Here is a 22,598-nt window from a genome sequence, read left to right on the forward strand (position 1 = left end):
GTTAAACAAGCAATCATCCCAAACGAGGCAAATCAACAAGCTTATCGTCACTAGGCAACAATTATCTTGTGGTGGAGATTTTCACAGTGGAAATGACAGTGGTAACAAATTTTATGAACGCTGCTCTTTATCCGTCACTCATATAAAATATTTAAAGGGAAAACGTAGCTAAAGATATTTTCCCAGTTTTAAGAGGATTTCAGACCGCAAACGCTGGAAAAAGACCCAATGAAATGAAACGATTATCGCCAGCTTGATGAGAGACTGGAGAAAGTGTGAACGAAGTTGAGCACAAAGAATAAAAACATAGTTTCTCACCAAGGACGAATTTATAAAATGCCTGTTGCCGAAGATCGCTTAGAACAACTTCAAGTGTTGAAATTGCTGCAAACAGTGCGAAGAGAAGATACGGAACAAATTGAGAAACTTGTACTGAATGGAATTCCCAATCTTGTAAATTTTTCAGGTAGTAGAAGACTTTGTTTCTTTTCAGATACTCCTAATATAAATCAATAATCTGTTATATACGCATATCCACGAATAAGTGGGTTTTATAAAGAGTTGATACCATGTCATCAATTGCTTTACATGAACCATAAGCATAATATATGCAAATATCTGTCAGATGCAAAAAATGAAGCAACACTGAAAGTTGACAGAAATTTATCTTTAATTTCTCTATATTATGCTGGTTTGAAATAGAAAAGTGTCAAATCACAAGCTTCCTTTTTTTCCCTGAAAATGAGCTTCAGTATCACTTCAGGGCTCTAAAAGCTGTAGATGCTGCCCACCTCCAATAATTTATTTAGTATAATGTCTGCTCTCAAAATATTCAGCAAATTTTGTGGAATAATGTTTGAAAACATTGCTCTATTGATGTAGAATATAGCATTTCAAGAGTGGTAAGAGAGGTTGGTCTTCAAAAAGATTTTTTTGAGAATTTGGATTTAATCTATCTGTTTAGCCTGCCCCCCCCCATAAACATTTACTCTTGCTATAGCTCCTAGTCTAGAAAACTTGCATATGCTTGCAGGGATGCTGGAATTCTTGTGCTCACACCTTTCACCTCTCATCAGGTACCATCTTCTAACAGAACCATGACCCTCCAACTATCCCAAAATCTGAGTTTTGGTTTGTTGTCATGGTCACAGATAAAACTAAGGGATTAATAGTAGAGATGGACCCCCAGAACCATCTTTACAGTGTTTTTAAAGGGAAACCGTCCCTCTTTCCAGGAGTCCTTCCGCCTGAAGCTGTTGACCCCTGGATTTATAGCTCATCCGCCCTTCTTGCCGGTCTCCCGATGAGTTAGCCATTGGCCATCGCTCGAGCCCTGAGCTAGGGAACCCTGCTAGGTGGTACTAGTTGGGTCAGGCTGGACCTGTAAGCTAGTGGAGGGAAGGAACGCTTTAATTCCCCATTCATGTCCTGTCAGAGCATGCCACTGCCTTGTTTCACCTCTAGTGCCCCAAAATATCAAGGAATTCATACAACATACTCTTAAGTAATGTATATATGGGCATCGTTGCTTGCAGCTTGAATGCTTTGCTCACAGGCTGCAGCTGTCAATGTGCCGTTAGTCGAATTGATGCATCCGCAAAATCAGACATGTTTTCCAACCTGGTTTAGCTCTGCAAATCAATGAGCTATACCCAGAAGTCAACATTATAAAAATTTGTATTACAGTATAATCCGGTTATAGCATACTTTAAGGGACTTGCAGTTTAAATCTGTTATATCTGAAGTACATTGTAACCAGGGTAAGTAAAAATTGATTTAAATCAAGTTGTAAACAATTAAGCTTTTTAAAAACCACACTTTCAACTAAATTTTTATAGGCTACATAGTTGAAGAAGTCTGCAAAGCGTTTGTGAATATCGTTTTTCATTCAAATGTTCTTCACTGCTGCATCAACTTTGCTCAACTTCTTCAATGTTTCGTTGGCATTGAACAAATCTGAAAACTTAAAAACCTTTGTGGAACTTTGCCAGGACCCATTACTCTAGTATGTTATATCCGAAAGTACATTATAACGATATATACATTTCAATGAGATTGTAATGTATATAAATGTTTATTTATGCAAATTTGCCAAAATTCTGGCTGTTATAAACTTCAATTGAATAACCTTAAGATAAAAGCAATTTAATTCTAGGTTTTTGTCAGTTCATCCTACAATTTTGGCTTAATAACTTATTGTTTTTCTTAATTCCAATCCACTGGAATTTGCATTCTCCCATGTCAACGTTTTAAAAAGTAAACAATTTTTTTACATCAGAGCCTGAGAATGGGGAAACAGCACTTCATTTAGCTGCATGTGCCAACAATGAGAAGATCATTTCCCATTTGTTGGGCTTAGGAGCCAGTGCAAATGTAGCGGATGATCTTGGTCGAACCCCTGCAATGAGGGCTGCAGATTATGGTCATATCCAGGCATTAAAACTTCTTGCTGAATCACATGCTGATTTAACAGGTAGAGTTGATATTCCCATGATGCTATAATGCTAATATAAAATTTTTTGTTTTTTTCTCATCAGCAGTGCAATGAGATACTGCAAATGTAGAAAACAAAATGTTAGTGCCTTCTTGACATTAAAATTTGGTGCAGATAACTGCTTTTTTCACCTCCACTGGGTACTGGTTGTAGCAGTACAACAGATGTGACAATTTCCATGAGTACCAGAGTACCTGAGCAACAATCTCAATATGTGAATCAGCCAGCTGGTAGCTGCAGGGGGCAGGGGGCTGTGCCCCCTAAATGAAAATTTTGACAACAACTTGCCCCCTCTGGCAGCAGTTTTTCCAAACGTTATTTTGAAAAGTTGGCATAATTATAATTCTGTGAGCTTGATTTAGTCTAACTATATCTGTTTGTTATATATCTGTTTACTTGTTTTAAAGCATGCCCCCTTTGGTATGGTTCTTCCTTGAGTTTGCCCACACTAGCAGACATCGACAGCTGCGACTAGCAGACATCGACGTGCAATTCATATAAAATTTACAAAAATAATATTGAAATGGGGCAGTGACATTAATTGCTATCATATAGGATACTGTCTGTTATAGAGCTTTGACAGTGGGAGATTCAGTGGTAGCCATAATTTGCAATTTGAAAAGGTAAAGGAATGAAATATCCCTGCAGAAAGAGTAACTGACTATAATTTTAAATGCAAAATGTTTTATGTTTAACTAATAAATAACTGATAATTATTCTTCATTTACAGCAAGAGACAGGGAAGGAAGGAATATATTATTTTATTGTCTTCATTCAACGAAACGACATAAAGAGTGTTTGGAATTGTCTCTCAAATATGGTGCATATCAGCATAATGTTGTAAGTGACTTCTTTTAAGCTTGTGGGTCTGAAATTTGTCAGGTTCGTCAAATTTTTTGGCAAAACATGGCAAAAACAATACATCAACACACAAAATTTGCTGTCTCTTGAATTATAAATGCTTCTACAACTATTAAAATAATAGAGTGACAATTTTTCTTTGACAAATTTGCTCTTTACTCCCCTTATGCCCCCTTGAATTGATTTGTCATAACAACTTTGCTATGCCCAGCATATTTACAATGTGTAAGGAGCATCTGCTTCTGCTTCTCATTAGTACTCACAGTTCGTTTGTCGAGTGACCTTAGCGAGACCTTGGCAAACATCTACTTCCCTATATGTATCCAGCAACCTCATTCTGCCGTATCCAACATGATTATGCTCCTATGTGGATCCCTTTCCTCTGCCTGAATTGAAGTCGTGATAGAAAATATTATTGACGCTTGGATGTGATTCTTATTATAGGGTACAGATGGTCAGCCGCTTGTAATTGTTGCTGCAAAAGAAAAATTATCAGAGCACATGCAGATCCTTTTAGCATCCGGTGTTGATCCAGACAATCGATTTGAGGTACAGTACACTAAAATGTTTGCTTTCGTTTCTTCTACATATGCTAATTTTATTGAATGTCTTGTAAAAAAGCTTTTTCGTCTTGAATCCTCTTACTCTTAGATTCAAATCTGCTTTGGTTCTTCAAGCTTAAATATGTTGTATGTTTTTCAGCAAACTGGAGAAACTGCCCTTCACTTGGCTTGTGGAAATGGCTCAATTGAATGTGTACGAGCGTTACTGGAGTTTAATGCTGACGTTAACCTTCTTGATAATGAAGGACGCCATTGCGCTCACGCGTAAGTTCAAACAATCTCTTTGGTCCTTTAGGGTTCTCCCATTCACCAGAGAAAAGTTGTGGGGAGATGAACAAGCAAAAGTGCTCTTTGAGTGAGCCATCACCCCTTTTCTTGGGTTTGAAAGCATTTCTTTGACTTCTAGAAAGAAGGCTGTCTCTCTATCATCCTCACTCATTCTCTTGTTCGTTTCCCCAGCAAGAGAGCCTTTGCTTAACTTTCCAATTTGCTAAGGTAGCTATAAGTTTAACCTGGTTACAGAAAATGTTTATCACATTGAATCAGTACTGCGGAAATTTGATGCCTGCTTACTTACTTTACTTTATGCCTGATTACTTTACGAACAAATGATCGATAAACAGCAACCAGAGCTAATTTTATCATAATTCAATTTTTCGTGATTTTGTAATATCAACCATCTTTTCTCGTTTTCTGAAAAGAACTTGGCTTGCTTTTCAGAATTTTATTTTTTCTAGCGTTATCGAGTAGCAGTGCAGGATACGTTGTATGTGCTGATCTTTTTAAATGCATTTAATCAGAAAAGATGTGTTTGCCATCTAGTAGTAGTTATGCATCTAATTATTGAAGCCTCGATGTTGGCTCAAAACTCACTCTATCGTCTGATAGCATTCGTGAGTTATGCACCTTATGTTCCTTTCTGTGACGGTCGATATATACTGATCTCCATCTAGAGCTGCTGTGAATGGCCATTTGCCGATCCTTAGAGTACTATCAGCTTATGGAGGAGAGATGGGCACAGTAGCTAACGATGGAGACACTCCAATACATTTGGCTGCAACACAAGGATATGGGCCAATATGCAAGTTTCTGGCTCAGAGAGGTACAAATTTCCAAATTTTATTTGAAATAATTATTTTTTCATTTTCCAAATTTGTTGAACGATGGCGTACCGTAATTAAGAAAAAGTTGGCTGTATGATTTCATGTAATCAGGTTGAGTTTGAAGAAATTTGTAGACTAAAATCTCAGGCATGTTTCGTCATCATGCAATAGTTTCAGTTTTTTACTTTTGCAAGTTGTGTAAATATATGTTGATTTTGTGGCTAGATGGGCGTAAATTATGGCAATAATTAATTCTTAAATGCATAATTTTGCGACACATTTCTAAAAATTCTAAATGCTGGCATCGTCCTTGTAGTGTCGTTAAGTATTTTGAAGGTAGTGTAACTAGTAAATTTGTTTTGTAAATTTTTATTGGAATGTAAAAAAAGAAAAATGCTAAATATCTACGCGAATTTTCGAAAAATCTTTGAAATAATTAATTAAGTTTTATTTTTGTAAATACAGGATGTCCTGCTGGATTGAAAAACAAGGAGGGTAGAACCCCACGATTACTGGCTAAGGACAACGAACATAAAGATGCAATGAAAGAGTGCCGTAAAGCTGAAAAGTTGAAAGCCGGGAAGCCTGGAACCGACAAATGGGCTGTTAGAGTACGTAAGCTTTGGGAATTTTAGAAATCATTCTATTAGTTGAAATTTCCTCTTGTTAAAGATATGCATTTTATCAGAAGGTCAAAAATAACCTTTTTTGTTTCTTTCCTTCATAATGTGTGTACGATCAGTTCTCCCTTTGTACATACATTTCTTACCTGCTGTTTTTGTGTGTTTGTAAGAGGTCAACGAATTTGTCAATTTACTGATTTAATTGAATTTGACAGTTTTGAGGTATAATTTGCTTTCTGTAACACCACTTCATTAATATTTGGCTGTAGTTTTCGCAGAATTAAATTACAAAGGTCAGAATTCGCCTAACCTGAAGTAGTATGATTTTATGTTATTCAGTTCATATGAATTGGTAATACGCCGATGAACGTATTAAAAACCAATGCATAGTTAAGTAATCACTCTTCTCCATCAAGCTGAAAAATTTTTATTCCCAACATTGAGTATCTTTCTGAAAATTTGTCAAAGTAATTATGAGAATATTTGTGACTTCTCTCAAGCTTTTTACTTCGTTATAAAAGCTTGTTGCCTCGAGGTTAGATTATTGTACACAATTACTAAGACATTCCAATCTTCTTGTGCATTCCGTCTTCAGTCTTCTTGTGTTTTCATTCATTCGTAATGGGTAATTATGCCCTCCAGCTGTATGACTGGATGATCGAAAAAACGAAATCCTTGACTGAGCATTTTTGGAAATACGATCCTGAAGTTGATGGTGCCAGGAAAGGCAAGATAGGTTTACAGGAATTCAGTTCTGTGCTGCAGTCAGAAGGTATGCTTCTTTCTATGGTTCTGCTTATCATGATTTACTCTGCTGCTACCAAGTGTCATTTTTTGTGATCTGTAAGATGCGACGTAGAAATTGCTTGCTATCTTTATGTATAAAGGCAGCAGCTTATGAAAGTCTTAACTTATTAGCAGAGGGAGGGCAAATATGTTCTTGCTGACTCGCTTGCTCTGTTTTCTATCTAATGAATTACCCTGAGGAAGTTAGTTAAATTTCAATTATGTGAAATAGACAATGGTTTCTTGTACTAACTAGCTCTCCAAGGTATCTGGTTACTAGCTAGCTTCCTAAGATAGTTTTAATGGCATTGAGAAGCAGTGTCTACTTTGCAGTGTCCTAATCTTTCCTATCGATGTGACCATATCTCGTGATTCCTACGCCTGAAATTACAGAGAGCTGGCGACTAGAGTATAAATTTTTTGGGCTCTGGAGCATAAGGTTTAGTGTATACACTATAGTATACAATTTTTAGCTTCATTTGCACTTTTTCAGATATATTTTATTTGGATATGGTAGCAATTATGTTGAAAAAAGATCAGATCGCATTTTATAAAAATTAAATTGATTTGAATCTATCTAATAAGCAAAAATGAAATTTCATCAACCTTTCGATTGCAAAAAAACTGTAGCACATCAAACTTACCTACTGTTACTCTCGGTTGAAGTATCATATATCATATTTCATGAGCGTATTCCACCTTCCACCGCTGTCAATGGAGGCAGCATCGCAACATTAAGATGTTCATTATTTACATTGAATTGGTGACCATCAAATACACGTGAATAAATCAGAGACAGTCCTGAACCCCAATCCTCTCACCTGTTTTCGAAATGGGAGTAATATGTCTGTAAGCGAGGATGGCTCAGTTGTTAGAGGCGCTTACTACAGACCCAAGGGTCCGTGGTTCGAGTCCCTGGCATGACCAAACTTCCACCCAGAGTGAGGAGAGTCGCCAGCTCTCTGTAATTCCAGGCGTAGGAATCACGAGGTGTGATCACATCGAGAGGAAGGACCAGGATACTGCTCGATAAGCATAAGCTTCTCAGTGTCCTAAAAACTACCTTCGGATGCTAGGTAGAAACAAATACAAATGTCAATAACTTTTTAAATCAGTAGCCAGGAAGTGTTAAAATCATACTCAATTTATGTACGTTATTTGTCTCAAGATTATGATAACCCGTTTGCTGTGGCTGAAATTACTTTCTCGAAACAAAACTAGCTTTTAACTGTCATTGATGAACTTCGTTATTGAAGTTAATACAAACTTTTGTTTCTAGTCAGTTTTTGCTTTGATAGTATCTTTCTCATCCTCTATATAATTTTCTCATATTTGTTGTCAAAGCCATGTAACATTAATCAATGGTTCTATCCCATTCCAGATGCACCCCTTACCGAGGACAAGTTAAAGCACATTTGCAATGTGCATGACACTCTCAAGTCAGAGATCATCGATTACAACCTATTTCTGACAGGAAAGAAGTTTATAAACAAGGTACAAATCCTTCATTAAATACTGCAAAATTTCTTATCAATGTAATCTTTAATTGCATTTTTCACTGTCGTTGATGACTAAACAGTAACCACAGTACAGCCCACTACAATCTTGTTAATGCAAGGGATTAGACTTTGATGGCTTTATGTAATCCAATTCAATGTTATTGGTGCCTCAAATCAGGAGTACCATCATAACGAAAAATCGATCGCAGTTGTTAGTTGTTAGTAGACAGTCGACAGTCAGAGTCTGGAAAACATTATGGTCGCACGGCCACTGACCGGAGGAAGGTCCACGAAAAGCAATAGAAGCTACTATGACACACCCAAACCACGCCCACCTTTTATTGTTTTGTGAGGAAGGTTTGCTTTCTGGGATGTTTTTGTCTGGAGGAAGGTTAACAACTTTTTTGGACTCTGTCGACAGTTTCACTCTGGCCTCTGCCTAAATAAAGAAATGCTACGAAGACCTTAACAGATATCTCATCTCGATATAACCATTAAGAATCCGTTGGGAAAATCGGAAATATTTCTGTTTGTTAATAGCAGTGCTATCAAATAATTAAATATAAAACATAGGAAAGAAGATTTTAGCTTGTCGATTCGTCTGCAACAGTTACTAATCGATCTGAAGCAAGCTTTCAAAACTAAGACGAAAAAAGTAACAATTGTAAACCCACACCTCTTTCCTTTATGCTGGTTTATGGTTTTATTAAACCCCTTCCAAGTTCTTCTGGATTGAGGACGAATATGAATATCTAAATAAATAATCAGGAAGAAAGCAAATTACCTCTTTGATTGAATTAGTTTTTATCAAGATTGCCACGTCTTTCTTGTAAAGAGCTTTGAACACTTTCAGATAGGCTGTCGAAAATTTCATTCTAGTGAATGTGGAAAAATTGAATATCTATCCAAATTCATACTATTTATGGTATTTTATTAAATTTTCGCTACCAATGCAATTCTAGTTTCTTGATGTTTGTTTTCCAGTATAACAAATATATACGTCATCAAAAATAGACTTATTTATACTGAAACTGCTTAGATATATATGCATCCGTTTGAGGGAAACCAATTACTTTGCCCCCACAAGGTAGTACCTGTCCGTAAGAATAGGATCCATCTTGATGTATTTGTAATGAAATTTCGCTTTGATGATGTAATTTCGCTTTCAACTCCAAGTTCCAGGCTTAATTCAGCTTAGTTCAGTTCATATAATCGCTTCATACCATTCCTTTTTTTTAAACTTAAAGATAGGAAATTATATCATCAGCCATCAAGGAATCGAACAATAATGGATTTTGTTGGGAACCAAATTCACGACACCAAAGCTTTGTCTTAGAGATCTGTCTTGAATCATTATGTACAGTTTATCATCGTTCGATATTTTTCAAAGCTATTGTGTTATGATATCTTCTTCATCAAGGGCTGATAGCTGATATCAAGAAGGTTGTTATCATTCCTTTTCACTTAGCTATCATCCTCCAACCCCCATATATTTATTTCTGGTGATATCTTTAAATTTATATAGTCAAGTCATTGGGAACGGTTGAAAGGGGTGTAGAATTTTGAGATTACAAATGGTGTTAGGGTCTGCGTAAATTTATTTACGGCATACCTATACGCCACAATACTGGCTGCGAAAACGATTCAATCTTTTTGATTAAGTTCCTTCTGTGGCACAGTAGCATTATTGTATTTTATTAACTGATATATCTTATAGCGCACCTTTCAATTCAGTATTATCTACCACAAATGAAATGTTTTAATTCTATGAAACCGAGAACAAAGTCTTTTGTAAGTGAACGAAATTTGGTTTTTCTTTCAGCTCTATTCAATAGACGGAGGCAAGGTAATCTTTTCACCCTTTCATAATCCATAACTTTCAGTTTTAAACCGATTTAAACAGCTCAACATTTCTCGTACACAATTCTCCTACTTAAGCAGTAAGCCTGTCTAGCATTATCTATCAAAAATGTTGCTTAGATAATGGATTGCAGTCATGTTTAAAAGAATTTATGTCTTTGGTTTCATTTTATGTGTAGGGTTTTTAGTTGAAAAGATTTGGTGTAAATGCAACAAACATAATTTTTCGAACTGTAGTCAAATTACTATTGCTAGAAAACCTTAATTGTAAAAGATTTCGAATATATTTGCCCTCCTGACAACTACTGAAAGCAGTTCACCATGAGAATCCCCTTTAGAAATAAAATGCATAAATTGTTGCGGTTAATGAGCAACTTTTAACGACCCCTTAGCAAAAACAGCTTTGTCAGAAGGACAAGCAAGCCAAAACCGTGATAAAAGTGTATCATACTCGTAAGCCCCCGTATTGGCGTCAAAGATCATACGTAATCATGATAAAGTTCAATCCGCGAGAAAGGGGGTTGCTTCCAGGCAGAAATTCAACGTGCAGTGATGACCATGAAAGTCGGATTTGTGCAGTGATGAAATATTTAATTTCCCTTTCGACACAGCAAGTTATTTGAAATAATCGGAATAACAAGACCCTTTATCTCTATGTCGCTGCCTATCCCACCAAAAATAAAAACTGGCAGAATTGACCATAAACCTGAATTCATGTTTTTTATTTTCTATCATGAATGGGCGTAACATACCAAGGAACCTAAATAAATAAATTTGTCAAAAATTTTGATCATTTTTTATACTTTTGCCAGTTTTGAGATGTTTGAAATCAATTTACGTGTAGGCGACTTACTATTTTTGTAGGTAGGGGAATTCTTCTAACATAAATGAAATGACCTTAAAGTAGATAGAAGATGATTTATTCATCAAAACAAAATTCATTTTAGAAAAAGAAGAAAGGAGGAGGTGGCAAAGGAGGAAAAAGGAAAAAGGTCTTTATAAACTTTTAATACTTTGTAGTTTTGAATTTCTTTCAAGTTTTTTACTCTTTGTTTGATGAAAGTAGTTAAAGCCTCGAAGTTGTTAACAAAGCGCCTCGTGTAAGTTAAAGATCTTTATCATTTCCCTGAAAACGCGCCAAATTATTTATCTTTAATATAACTGTTTTGCAAGATCATACTCACTGTGTTGAAATGAAAGGCATTTGCTATGTTCAAACATTTCGAGGTGGCTAGAAATTTTGAGATACTGAAGATTTTTGTGCATTCTAGACATGGTTTTGCTGTCATCTTATTGAACCAGTCTGTTCTTTTTGCTTCAAACGATGATTGTTAACCTTTTACTAGTTAGCGGCCATATCATGATTTTCAATCAAAGTATCTTTTCTTGCTGCTTTTGGTTTACATCAGCTCAATATTATGTGTTGCTCTGAAACATATAAACTGGCATTCCCGTGCCTTTTTTTCTTAACATAAAAAATTACCTGTTTTCTTAAACAATTTCATCAGATATATAACTTTTTCTATAGGGAAAAACGAAAATTCTAATGCCCATCTGCACTACACCTGATGGACCGAGAACCAAAAAGGGAGGACCACCAGCCTGCTACCTTGAAAAGTATATTGTACGTAGATATTAACTTTTTGATCTGAAAACCAAGTTGATTTTCATTCTCAGTAAGGCTAAAACTACCACTAACCGGCTTGTAAGGGGTTTAAAGGGGGTTTAAAGGGGGTTTAAAGGGGGTTTAAAAGAATTCAGCTTCAGGTAAGGTATTATAACTTGAAATAAAGTCTTTAAAGTATTTCACTTTTTCATAGGGATTTTTAACTCCTTATCAGGTTTATGTCTGCCTCTTTAAAGGCCTGCAAATACAATTCTCACTGAAAGAAATAATTTACTAGCTGGAAGCGTTCGCATTATAAATGAACGGCAAAAGAATTTGAAGTATATTGTTATATATTGTAATAAAAGAACACTGATAGTTTTCGTAGCTTTCATTGGTTAACCTCGTTTTTTAGCATTTCACTGACAATACGAGGTTTGATCGTGACAACCCACCGGAGCATCCCATTCACGATGACTCAGCTTGGTACCTTACATATCCAGGTAAATTTATTTCCATGATTGATTTCCATCCCTTCATTCGAGTCCAAAAAAGCTGACACTCTCTCTTGATTTCTCTTTTTATCGGTACTTTGCAAACCTCCCATGTCTGAATTTCAAGTAGGTCTTTGAAGATTGTTATTTCTTTTAGGCAACGGCAACCCATCATGCTTTGTCAAGGGTGATAAAATTTTTCAGTAGACATATATTTCTTTTGTTTCAGAAACTGAAAATTTATACAATAACTGGCTTTTGCTCACGATGCTCCCCTCGAACGGGACCCTTGTATTGGCAGATCTATTAGCAACAATCAATGTATAAAGTTTGGAATTCATATTGCTAAAAACATGATAAATTTAATGGACGATTAAAGACCAGGTCTTTAGTGAATGCGATATTTAAACATGCGAGCTTATGTGGTATTGCCAAAGTGACAAGTAACATGGTCTTTGCGTTTGGAACTAGCATTCTTATTTTATCAGGTCTGTTTATTTGAAAGATTATCATAACTAGAGCAGTTTTATGTAAACCATCTCCTGATTCACAGATAAGACTTACATGAGTGTAACTGGTGCTGCCAAAATAAGCGATTTGGAAACGTTGAAAAATGCCTTTCTACGAGGCACTCCCGTTGATCAGAGGGACAAATACTACAAGACGCCTCTCATGGTAGCATGTCTTGAGGGTCATATTGAAATGGTGAAGTTTCTCATAGAACAAAAGTAAGTGGATGTCTTTACAAGCCTGCCTGATGCTGGTTTTTTACTGTTGGTGAAAAATACTGAATCACAACATATCTTTTCTTTCTTGTTTGTTTTTAGGGCTTTCCTTTAATTCGTCTATTTTAAATGAATAAATAATATTGATAAGTGAACAGGATTTTGTAATTTCCAACGTAACTGGTATTAGTATAAGTTTCGTGGGAAACCTTTTATGAAGGCACCAATTTGGTATAGAAATTTCGTTATGTTTACACTTGGCTATTATGCTACCCTCCATCGTGAATCTAAACGTGAACCATGTCTGTAATTCGCGACTAATTGAAATTTAGAGATTATGTCATTCATGAATTTATTTTCATTAACCATTAGTGCTGATGTGAATGGGAAAGACCAGTTCAAATGGACACCTTTACATTTCGCCTGTCACACAGGGCAGCTAGATGTGGCTCAGTATCTTTTGGACCATGGCGCTGAATTGGATGCCCAAGCAGCAAATGGTGGCACACCGATCATGAGGGCAATTGAAAGCTCCAGAGAAAATGTTGTCTCATTTCTTATAGAAAAGGGGTAGGTGACTGGATTTTCAAACTATACTGTTTTAGGACGGACTTAGCAGCCAAGGACAACTTTTTGTCACTGGCCTATTTTGATCCATAACTGGATATATATGCTTCTTAGTTTGGAGTTTTCAACCAATGTTATAACGGTTCATACTCTGAATAGTGTCAGATGAAAGGTTTTAGATTGACATGAAAATTGTTTGAAATTTTTCAAGATAAGCCATGAACATAAACCATGCTTTCTGAAAACTTTCATGGCTAAAAGCTGCGTTGAATTACCTTTTTGATTACTAAAAGAATCATCTGATTATACGTTGCCTTCACCGGAGTCTTTTTCGATATTCGCCTTTCCTTTTTTGCCATTCTTTGCAAATTCCTCATAAAAATTTTAACCCTTGCAGTGCAAAGATACAAGTTGAGAATAAAAAGGGTCAGACAAGTCTAGATATCGCAAAGGCATACGCGGATCCGAGAATCGTTGCAATCGTGCAAAAGAGATGGGATGAAATACCTCCACCAGTGGATAAAAAAAGTATGCTTAGTGTTGCGTTGTATGCGTTGATTTAAGATTATTTCGTTGTGTGATTCTCTACAAAAATTACAATAGAAGCATAATTTTGAGGACAATAGCCATAACAGATTTTAGGGAAAATTCCTGGCCTAATTTTGGAGGATTTAGGGACGATTTAAGGGCAATTTGTGGACAAACGGTTTTTATGATTTTCCGGGACAATTTGTTTGGATGTGTCGGAGAAGGTCATTTGAGTGAGACCAGGTATATTGCATAAGGTTATCTCGTGATAGAGTTTGTAACAAAATAACAATTTTAGTATAAAAGATAGTTTTGTCGTATTTGTTATCTTTTTGGTAAAGGATTATCGAATTGTTATTGCGCTTTGTTACACTCATTATGCTGGATAAATTAGTTTTAATCTTCCAGTATGCTTAAGAGGTCATTTTGATAAGCAAGTACCCTTGTAAATCATTTTCATTAAAATATCTCGTTCCCATAATTCGCTTTCATTCAACCAACACAACAAAGTCATCACATCAGTTCACTTGATAAAACTTGAGATAGAAGTTGTAGGACGTTTTAAAATAGGCTAAGAATGACGTCACATTTGGCTGTTATTTTGTGCTGTATGGTTTTGGGTATGAGGTCTTTACAGCAGCATGTCTTTACAGAGAAAATAAACGCAAATATTGCAAACAGCTTTAGTCGTTTGCTTTAATCGGTTGATAATTGAAACTATAAAGGAAAAGTGAAATTTGTCATTGGAAATAGGTTGACTTACATCGTGATGGTCATAAAAAGAATGCTTCGAATTAACTGGGATTCAAACTTTCGGATTTTGTCGTTTTTAACAGTAATAATGTTTCGGCATGTTCGTCATAATGTAATAATCGGCTGCTATTGTGCAAACACCAGTATCTCTTCACTTTGGACCAATTTAAAAGTTTTGAGTGAAACAGGGCGTATATTCCATTCATCGTGCGATTTTTAGGGAGTTTGTCAATTGGGCGTCTAGCACTACACAGAGTTTCATATTTTATGTGTTTGTATCTTTGCAGGAGGAAGAAGCAAAAGTCCACGTAAAAAACCTCCAAAATCTGCTTCAGTTGAGAAGAAACCAAGTGCAGCGGCCAATTCAGGCGACCAGGGTGACCAGGTATTAATGGTTGTCATTTTGTATTGTTTTACCGCAGAACTGAAGTTGAGCAATAAGCCCATTGTGGGGATGCTACACAAATACGTATAGCGTTTAATTAGGCGGTTAAAAACTCAAAGTCCATGAAGCTACACGCAAAAACTGCATTATGAATTGGTATATATTTTGAGAAATACTTTCTTTAGCCAGGGACACCGTAATGACCAGGGAGAAAGGGCACTACAGTCAGGATTTCATACGAACATGCATTAAAATTACAAAAGGCTTATATCATGGGCGTTTCTATGAAAAGGGTATTTTTGCCCCATTTGTCCCTCCTATCAAAGGGCAAGGGAGGATTAATTTTCAAAAAGACATCGAGTCCTTTTCTGGTTTGGACAAAGACATCTTATTACCTAATTAGATCAAAGTTCCTTGGTGTACCCACAGACCAGCATTATTCCAATTTCTAATGCTCAAGGAGCCCCTGCAAGAATTACAACTATTGGTAATCGACATCTTTCTTCCATTTGACTACATCTGTATCGTTGATCAGCTTCAAATATTTTAAACGTAGACTCTATAGAATTTTTCTCTTACGACTATTGGAAAACATTTTGACGCTTTACTTTGGTTTTATCTGTGGTTCGACAATCCTAGGATTTAACTACCTCTCCAAAATCCCTCTCTTTCTCCTGTCTAATGTTGGTTGCTTTACGAAAGATGTTTATGCATCAAATTCCAGCCAAATTCTCACCAACAACCCACCAATATTTAACCATGTTTGATGTTTGCTTGGTAAATCTTTGAGGATTTTTTTTCATTAAGGTATTCACAAATTAAAAATAACTTTTGAACGGATCGCGTTTTTGCTACACAAATTTAGCTACGTTTTGGTATTAACAATGCAAATTTCAAAAGCCATAAAGGAGTTTCTGGTACTTATTAACTTCAAAACGCGTATCGGATGAAAAAACCGAAAATTAACGCACATTCTCCTTAGACCAGAAATTAACGTAGAATACCTTAGACCAGTTAAGAATCCTAGCTACTAATTTCCCCAGCAATCCGCCAGCAACCATCGAATATTGCTAAATGTCAATGTTATAAGGAAGAGGAGAAAAAATGTGTGAATCTGCAAAATATTTTGTTCAGGGACTACAACAGTTCTGGCAAGGAAATTAATTTGAAATATAATCGCCCAATTTTAATTATATTTAAACTTAGTATGTCAAAGCCATACTCAAGTCAAGTACAAAGATTTTAAAAATTTGAAGTATGACACGACATTGTCTTACTTACGTGTCATAATTAGCACAAGCAAACCGATGTTAATGACAGCGATCTAAATGTATGCCCTGAATAGGACTTTGTGGGCAATGTGCAATAAGATTCTACGCCAAAACCATGATCCCATAGCCGTTTGTGCGTTGTGGCTTTCATCCATGTACTTTACTGCTTCTTTTTTAAGAATATCTTACATCTCTTATTGGAATATCCAATTCTGTGACAGGGGGCTTATCATATTTTCTAATGCGAATTAAACCATGGTAAATTTTTAATCTATAGTAAAAAAACCACATTAGTACCAATCTAATTGAAAATTCTTGACCAGTCATAGTCAAATTGATATGCTAGTCAATTCATTTACTTCTCTTACGAGGATTTAACATTTAAAAAACTTTCAAGAGCTTTTTACAAAGCTTTTCTATAAAAAACCATCGGTTGAGCCGATGTATTTAAACATGTTCTGATATAAGCATTATCAATCTCCGTTTGCATCACACACCTTACTCACAGCGTCAGCAAATCCTCATCAAAGCCACGGGTTATTGATAACACCAGATAAGCCACAATTTAATGAAAATACAATTTTCTCTACAATGCCCACTTTTATTGACTTTTTTCTCTCTCTGGTGTTATGCCTTCTGACACTAATCCAACTACCAATGAAACACCACCCGCATCGCCATAAACCTCGTGTATCTGGAGCCTTTTCTTGATTTAGGCTGTGGTGAAATTTTTGTCCATGTCAATTTGTTTTTACAGGTCCCTCCTATTTCTGACGACCTGATCAAAAGGAAGAATTCAGTCCTAAGAGCTGCATCGGTGATTGGGATGGCTCACGAGCAGGAGGAATCAATCACTTTTGTTCCCAGACGTGTTTGGGTGCCACAAAAAACAACGGTTAGTGCCATCATCAGCCGTTTGAAAGCAAGGATGTAGTCCATATGAGTGGTTTAGGGGGTTAGGGACTCCTTTTTACGGTTAGGCTTACTGAGGGATTCAAAACATTTCATTTATAACGATCAATGTCTTTATCTTGGCCCTAAGGCATTGCATGTTAGAATGTAGCAAAGAAGCTCTACGTTTACCTTATATAACATACCATATTGCATATTGAATGAAATATGTAAAACTGTAAATGTTTTTCAAGATCTTGCCATTTTGGTATTTTGATTATATTTTCCGATTAAGAATGCCATCAAAGCATTCTTATGCAGTGGTGTAGTGTTATCAAAATAATAAGGGGGACTCTTGCATAAAATGTTGCGAAAAACAATAGCAAAAGTAGAAATTTGCAAATTTTTGGCATTAACAAGGGGGCTTAGCCCCCCAGAGCCCCCTAGCGCTACACCCCTGTTCTTATGATACATCTGATCCCTGCATTTTTTTACACAAATTCATCGTCCTAGCAGATTTTTGCTAACTGTACTTTCCAGTAACCGTTAGTAAAACGCAAACTCTTGTAGAAATTTTCCCATTGACATTTCTTGCCGCGTAATTGCACACATGATTCACATGAGATATTCATTTCAGAAATAAATGTCTTATCAAATTTTGGTCTAGGTCAAATTTAAAGTATTCGTTGACAGCTCTGTTTTGCTAATGTACTCCTCGTTACAGTGATCGTAATGTCTGTGGCCTAACTAGAAACCTTTTAATGTGCTACCTAGCCTATCTAGCCAGCTGTAGGTCCATTTTTGACATGCAAAATAGAAGTGAGATTTTTTAAAACAAATGAAGTTAGACCACAGATTACAACAAGTAAATAGTTTGCCATAGGTAAACTTTTCGTAGCACAAACATTAATCTTATCGTGCTCTATTGGTAAGAAGTAGTGACAGAATTTCTTCATTCGGAAAACTGAATTCTTTGCTAAGCTCTATATTGCAATATTCTAATGTTTATATTCGCTCATTATAGACGGACCTACTCATCGCGAAAGAAATCCGAAGACAGAGATATGGGTATGAAATTGACTTTCCATCTTTTAAGCCTCCTTTTCAAAAGTACATCGACGAGCGAGCGACTGAAATAGAGGCAGCAGATGATGCCCTGTGAGTGTCAAATTCCATGCACAAGCTGTACAAGGTTCTGCAGCTCCAGATAGCGGAAATGCAAAGTGGTGTTCCGGTCGCATTATTAACAAAGATGAAGCTCTAAACAGTAGTGAATTCATGCTAACGTTTCATATGAAAGGTAATGTGCACAAATATTTTGGATGTGGAGTTGCGTTTAAAACTACAAGACAAGATTGCCCAAATGCACAGAATATAAAAGGATGTTCATTGATTGGTCATAGATTTTCATAGAAAACCGACATGACAAAGAAGAATTCAGTAGTAAGATTGACATGCTTTTGATTGACATGTTTCTTTGTAATTTTGAATAATAGTTCTAATTTTTAAGCATACGCCGGGCCTAGGCCAATCAGATTTATTGTTAAGAGCCGCTGAAGTTGTGAAGTTCAACTGAAGGTCATGCTGTAATTATATAAAATATTTTTTAACAAAAGCATGTCTTTTCAGGTAATGTTCATTTTTTCTTAGTTTTTGTTGCATTTTTCAAGGCAAGGGTTGAAGTTTTGGAGCCTGAAGGTTGAACTGCCTCTTTTTCAAGAGCTCCTTTGGGTTTTTATTGCATGGCTCAGCTTTGCGCATCCGACTTAACAAAACAAAGGTTCATTTATCTTTAAATCACTGGAGAATGATTTATTTAAAAGCAAATTATGTAAATGCAACTAAGATGCAATCACAAAAACAGCAACAAAATACCAAGGTTGGTCTAATTGTATTCGCCTGTAAGACCTTGGAGCAGCTATAAAACTAGCTAGACAACTTGAAGTGACGTCACTATCTGAGCTCATTGGCAGCACCGGACCATTTTCAAGAGGCTTTCACAATGTTTATGTGGTGCAAAATACTGAATATAGAATTTGCAATATCTTTACGCAAAGATCCATTGTATTGTACACTCTCGCTTTGTAGAAGATGCCATGCCATGAGTTTTACTTCTCTATAGCCTTGTCCATACTCATAGCTTACCCCGGTTAAACCCAGCAGTGTTTATATTGAACTGTAAACGAAAGACTCTGCCGAGCCTACTTTGCTTTGGTTTAACTGGGTTCAGCACATGTCGGGAGGGGAAGTATCGTAGCCCGGGTTCAACCCAGGCAGGTTCCATGTGCTCTACAAACAATTTTGCCTGGATTCGCTCACCATCGTTCAACCCGGGCTAGTTAACTTATTATCTTTATAATAGTGCTTAAAAATGTGAGCGAATCAGAAAAATGTGATCATTTTTCTGAACAAGAAATTAGGAATTATCGTCCATTTCCGTCTTTATACTTTACATTTTAGCATCTCAGCCTTTTTTTGCTGACAATGGATGTTCTGAATCTCAACGGAAGCAAATATTTGCTTTGCCTATTCTTTAAAAAAGTGATGATGCAGTATTTCAAGAATAAAATAGAGGCGCAATTTTATTTGCGATAAACTTGTAATATTCGACGCTTTATTCATTGAAGTGATCGTTGATTGCCATTTTTGATCAGCTACTGTGTAATAATTATGACGTCGATCGATAACACTATTCCCATACCCCTTTTTAGAAGCCAACATCATTTCTCACAGACAGTTGCACTGACTTTTTTCCACTTTTCATAGGTTTTCATAGCGTTTGAGATTATACCAAGGCTTAGATAGATCCCCGACTACTATTTCCTGGCCTCAAAGCATTCCTTAAAAGGCATTTTCTTTGTAAGTTTCTCGTGGCATCCACGCTGTTCTAGAGTCTAGAGTATATGAGATCAACGAAACTATATTTATTTTCTCTGAACACCCCTATACATGTTTAATGCGGGCTGTGTTAGAGGAAACAAACATACTATGGAATAAACAAAACAACACATTGTGAGACTGTTTTGACCTCTCTTGCAATAACATCTTCGCTTTATAATCAAGTGAGTAAAGAAAATCCTGTAAGAATATTTCTCAATAGGAATGTTTAGAAGTTTCATATTTGCAGCCCCAGACCAATTAATCTCCGGCTTCTCTGCCCAGTCATGTAAATAGCAAAGTATTTCTTCAGGTACATTTTTCTGTAAGAGATGTTCTGAACACGAATGCATGTTTGACCTTAACGTCGTTTGAAATATTTTAAATGTACATTTCGATTAAAAGTAATAAATTTCTAACACTGTATTTTTGTCGAGGGATGTTTGTCCTGCAAATATTTGTACACTTTTTAACGATATAAGTACTTTGTCTCATTAAAAAGTTAAAGGAAAGTTTTTTCAATTTATTTTGCATCATAGCTGCGCATGCGTACAGCCTCGCTTGGATTCAGCCTCGCATGAAATACACCTTTCCAACCTCCGCGTTGGTACACAAAACGTGATAAAAATGCGCTTCACTTTGCCTGTGCAATCCAACATAAAGCTATCATAACGCATGTTACGCGATGAATGCGATTAGCGCACGTATCGTGTATAAGAAATATTAACATAGCACAAGGGAACATAACACAACTTAAATCTTATAACAGGGTTTATTTTAACGTGCAATGATAACCAATTTGTGTAATGATAAATCGTTATTGTGCAGTGATAAACTCAAATTTTGTGCAGCGATAAAACTAAAATAAAGGGATTTGGCATTGAAAAAACAAAATTGCAGCAACTACCAGTAGACACCTATAGCTTGCAAAAGAGAATTTCAATATTAAAACGAGAACACAACAGTAACAATGATCATATGAAATCTCTTGAAACGTGGTCATGTAAATTTTCAAAAAGTGACACCCAAGTTTTCAAAAATTTTGAATATGTGCAGTGATAAAAATTCCTTAAAATAAACTCTGTCTTATAATGAATATAATAACAGATCTTGAAGTAACACAACACAACAAAACAGAAGATATGTCACTGTTTGTGAAGATGTGCCGTCGCTCTGCGGAATGTTGTTCTAAATATATCCCAACTGTTCAAATTACAATCCTGACCTGAAATGTCCTTATTATCAATAAACTTGTCACACATGAATACATGTCCACATTTGTAATTTGACCGAGAGGACGCCACTTGCCTGAAAATATCTGTATGTATGCTTTTATGTTTAATGACATCCTCATCCTCAGATAATAAAGATACAACTAGGTAGGTCAATAGGAAACGAAGAACGGTACCAAACGGTTTCGTGTCTGAAAAGCGACGATAGGCCTCGAGTTTATATTTTTCCGTGCTAGTTAGTGAACAGGTCCGTTCTTCATTGGGTTTACTGAAATTTGAAAAAGTGCAACTTTTTTCCCGTTCTCAAATCGTGCTTGCATTTTCCAGTTTAAATTCTCGAGAAAGGAAAAGTTAGATTACGATTGCAAACGCGGTTGATTTTGGCGTAGGAAAGAGGCTTCTGCAAATGACTTATAAAAAACTTTCCACGCATATCATGATTTCAGCTCCTGCGCATGCTTCAGATGCGTGTCACGTTTTTGTTATTCAAGTGCAAACTGCGTTTATTTTGGTTCTATTCCTTTTTTCTTCGATGTCAAAGCGAATAATAAATGCATCGTACGCTCGTACGTCGTACCATAAAAAGAGCGAAGCCAAATTGTAACCGGGGTTATTAAGAGAACTCCGCTATTGCACAATTCAGCAAAAGACCATCTGGCAGCCGTGTGATTGGTACCGTCACTCTATTGCGCTAAAAAAGTAGCTTGTTGGAAATGCTATGGTATATCAACATCGCCATAGTCACGAAGTTCTTCTTATATCCTTAATACCTAGGCTACCATCAAATGCGAAAATTCAAGTGAATCAATTAGATAGCGTATGACCAGTGCACAAGTTGTAGTTCAGTTCAGTTGCATAAATTGTTAAACTTTTATCGCCAAACCCTACATCATCTAACTGGGAAAACACGGTCTTATTTGCTGAGGCTTCTCTGCATACAGACGACGCAACATCAGACCACCAAGCCGTGTCTCCTGAAGAGTCCTGGGAGTCAGTTTCGACAAAAGAGACGTTTTTAACAAATATTTGAATTTCATGACATTTCACAATTAGCAAACATGGTAAATATATTTTGTTAAAATTCGTTCATCGCTTAAAAACATAAGATAAAACATTTGATTTCTGAAGCGTCTGTTATATCTGAAGTGGCTTTACGACTTCAAGTTGGCGCTTTAACAAAGTTAAAAGTTTTTTATATAAAATATAGTGATTAAATAAAGAATTATATACCAAAATCTGCGAGAAAGTTTAAAAGGAACGTTTGGCAGGGTCCCTTTCGAGCCTTCTAACTAGGAGGCAATGGCCTTTCCAGCCCCAGTTGTATTTTTTAAAATAATTTCTGTGGAACATTATACATAAAAACAAAAGGCTGGGCTTTCAGCTGAAGTTCTGTTTAAGCTTAGATATGCTCCAAGCTTATTTAGTGCTTGAGAGAGGTGTATTTGTTTCCTTCCTTGATGCCACCGCTGGAAAAAACAAA

The 22,598-nt window shown here is 36.2% G+C and overlaps 1 protein-coding gene across 1 annotated transcript; it reads left to right on the plus strand.

Moving 5' to 3' along the window:
- Positions 1-80: 80 nt before the first annotated feature.
- On the plus strand, positions 81-22,445 carry LOC135693224 (ankyrin repeat and EF-hand domain-containing protein 1). The gene is made up of 19 exons (XM_065211636.2): positions 81-466; positions 2,279-2,473; positions 3,225-3,334; positions 3,800-3,904; positions 4,058-4,182; positions 4,872-5,020; positions 5,487-5,632; positions 6,287-6,416; positions 7,812-7,924; positions 9,752-9,775; positions 10,737-10,781; positions 11,318-11,413; positions 11,811-11,898; positions 12,443-12,617; positions 12,987-13,184; positions 13,579-13,709; positions 14,750-14,847; positions 16,876-17,013; positions 18,034-22,445. Exons 1-19 carry the CDS (start codon positions 337-339, stop codon positions 18,169-18,171), a joined length of 2,334 nt encoding a protein of 777 aa, XP_065067708.1. The 5' UTR covers positions 81-336; the 3' UTR covers positions 18,172-22,445.
- Positions 22,446-22,598: the final 153 nt, after the last annotated feature.

Source organism: Rhopilema esculentum, chromosome 11 (assembly GCF_057945365.1).
Source record: "Rhopilema esculentum isolate cy_ngs chromosome 11, ASM5794536v1, whole genome shotgun sequence".
Lineage (NCBI taxonomy): Eukaryota > Metazoa > Cnidaria > Scyphozoa > Rhizostomeae > Rhizostomatidae > Rhopilema > Rhopilema esculentum.

What these genes read in the sequence shown, in the direction of transcription:
- LOC135693224 (XM_065211636.2), top strand. Translation starts at nt 337, where the DNA reads ATGCCTGTTGCCGAAGATCGCTTAGAACAACTTCAAGTGTTGAAATTG. An exon ending in ATCACATGCTGATTTAACAG is followed by an intron (nt 2,474 to 3,224) that starts GTAGAGTTGATA and finishes CTTCATTTACAG; the next exon opens with CAAGAGACAGGGAAGGAAGG. An exon ending in ATCCAGACAATCGATTTGAG is followed by an intron (nt 3,905 to 4,057) that starts GTACAGTACACT and finishes TATGTTTTTCAG; the next exon opens with CAAACTGGAGAAACTGCCCT.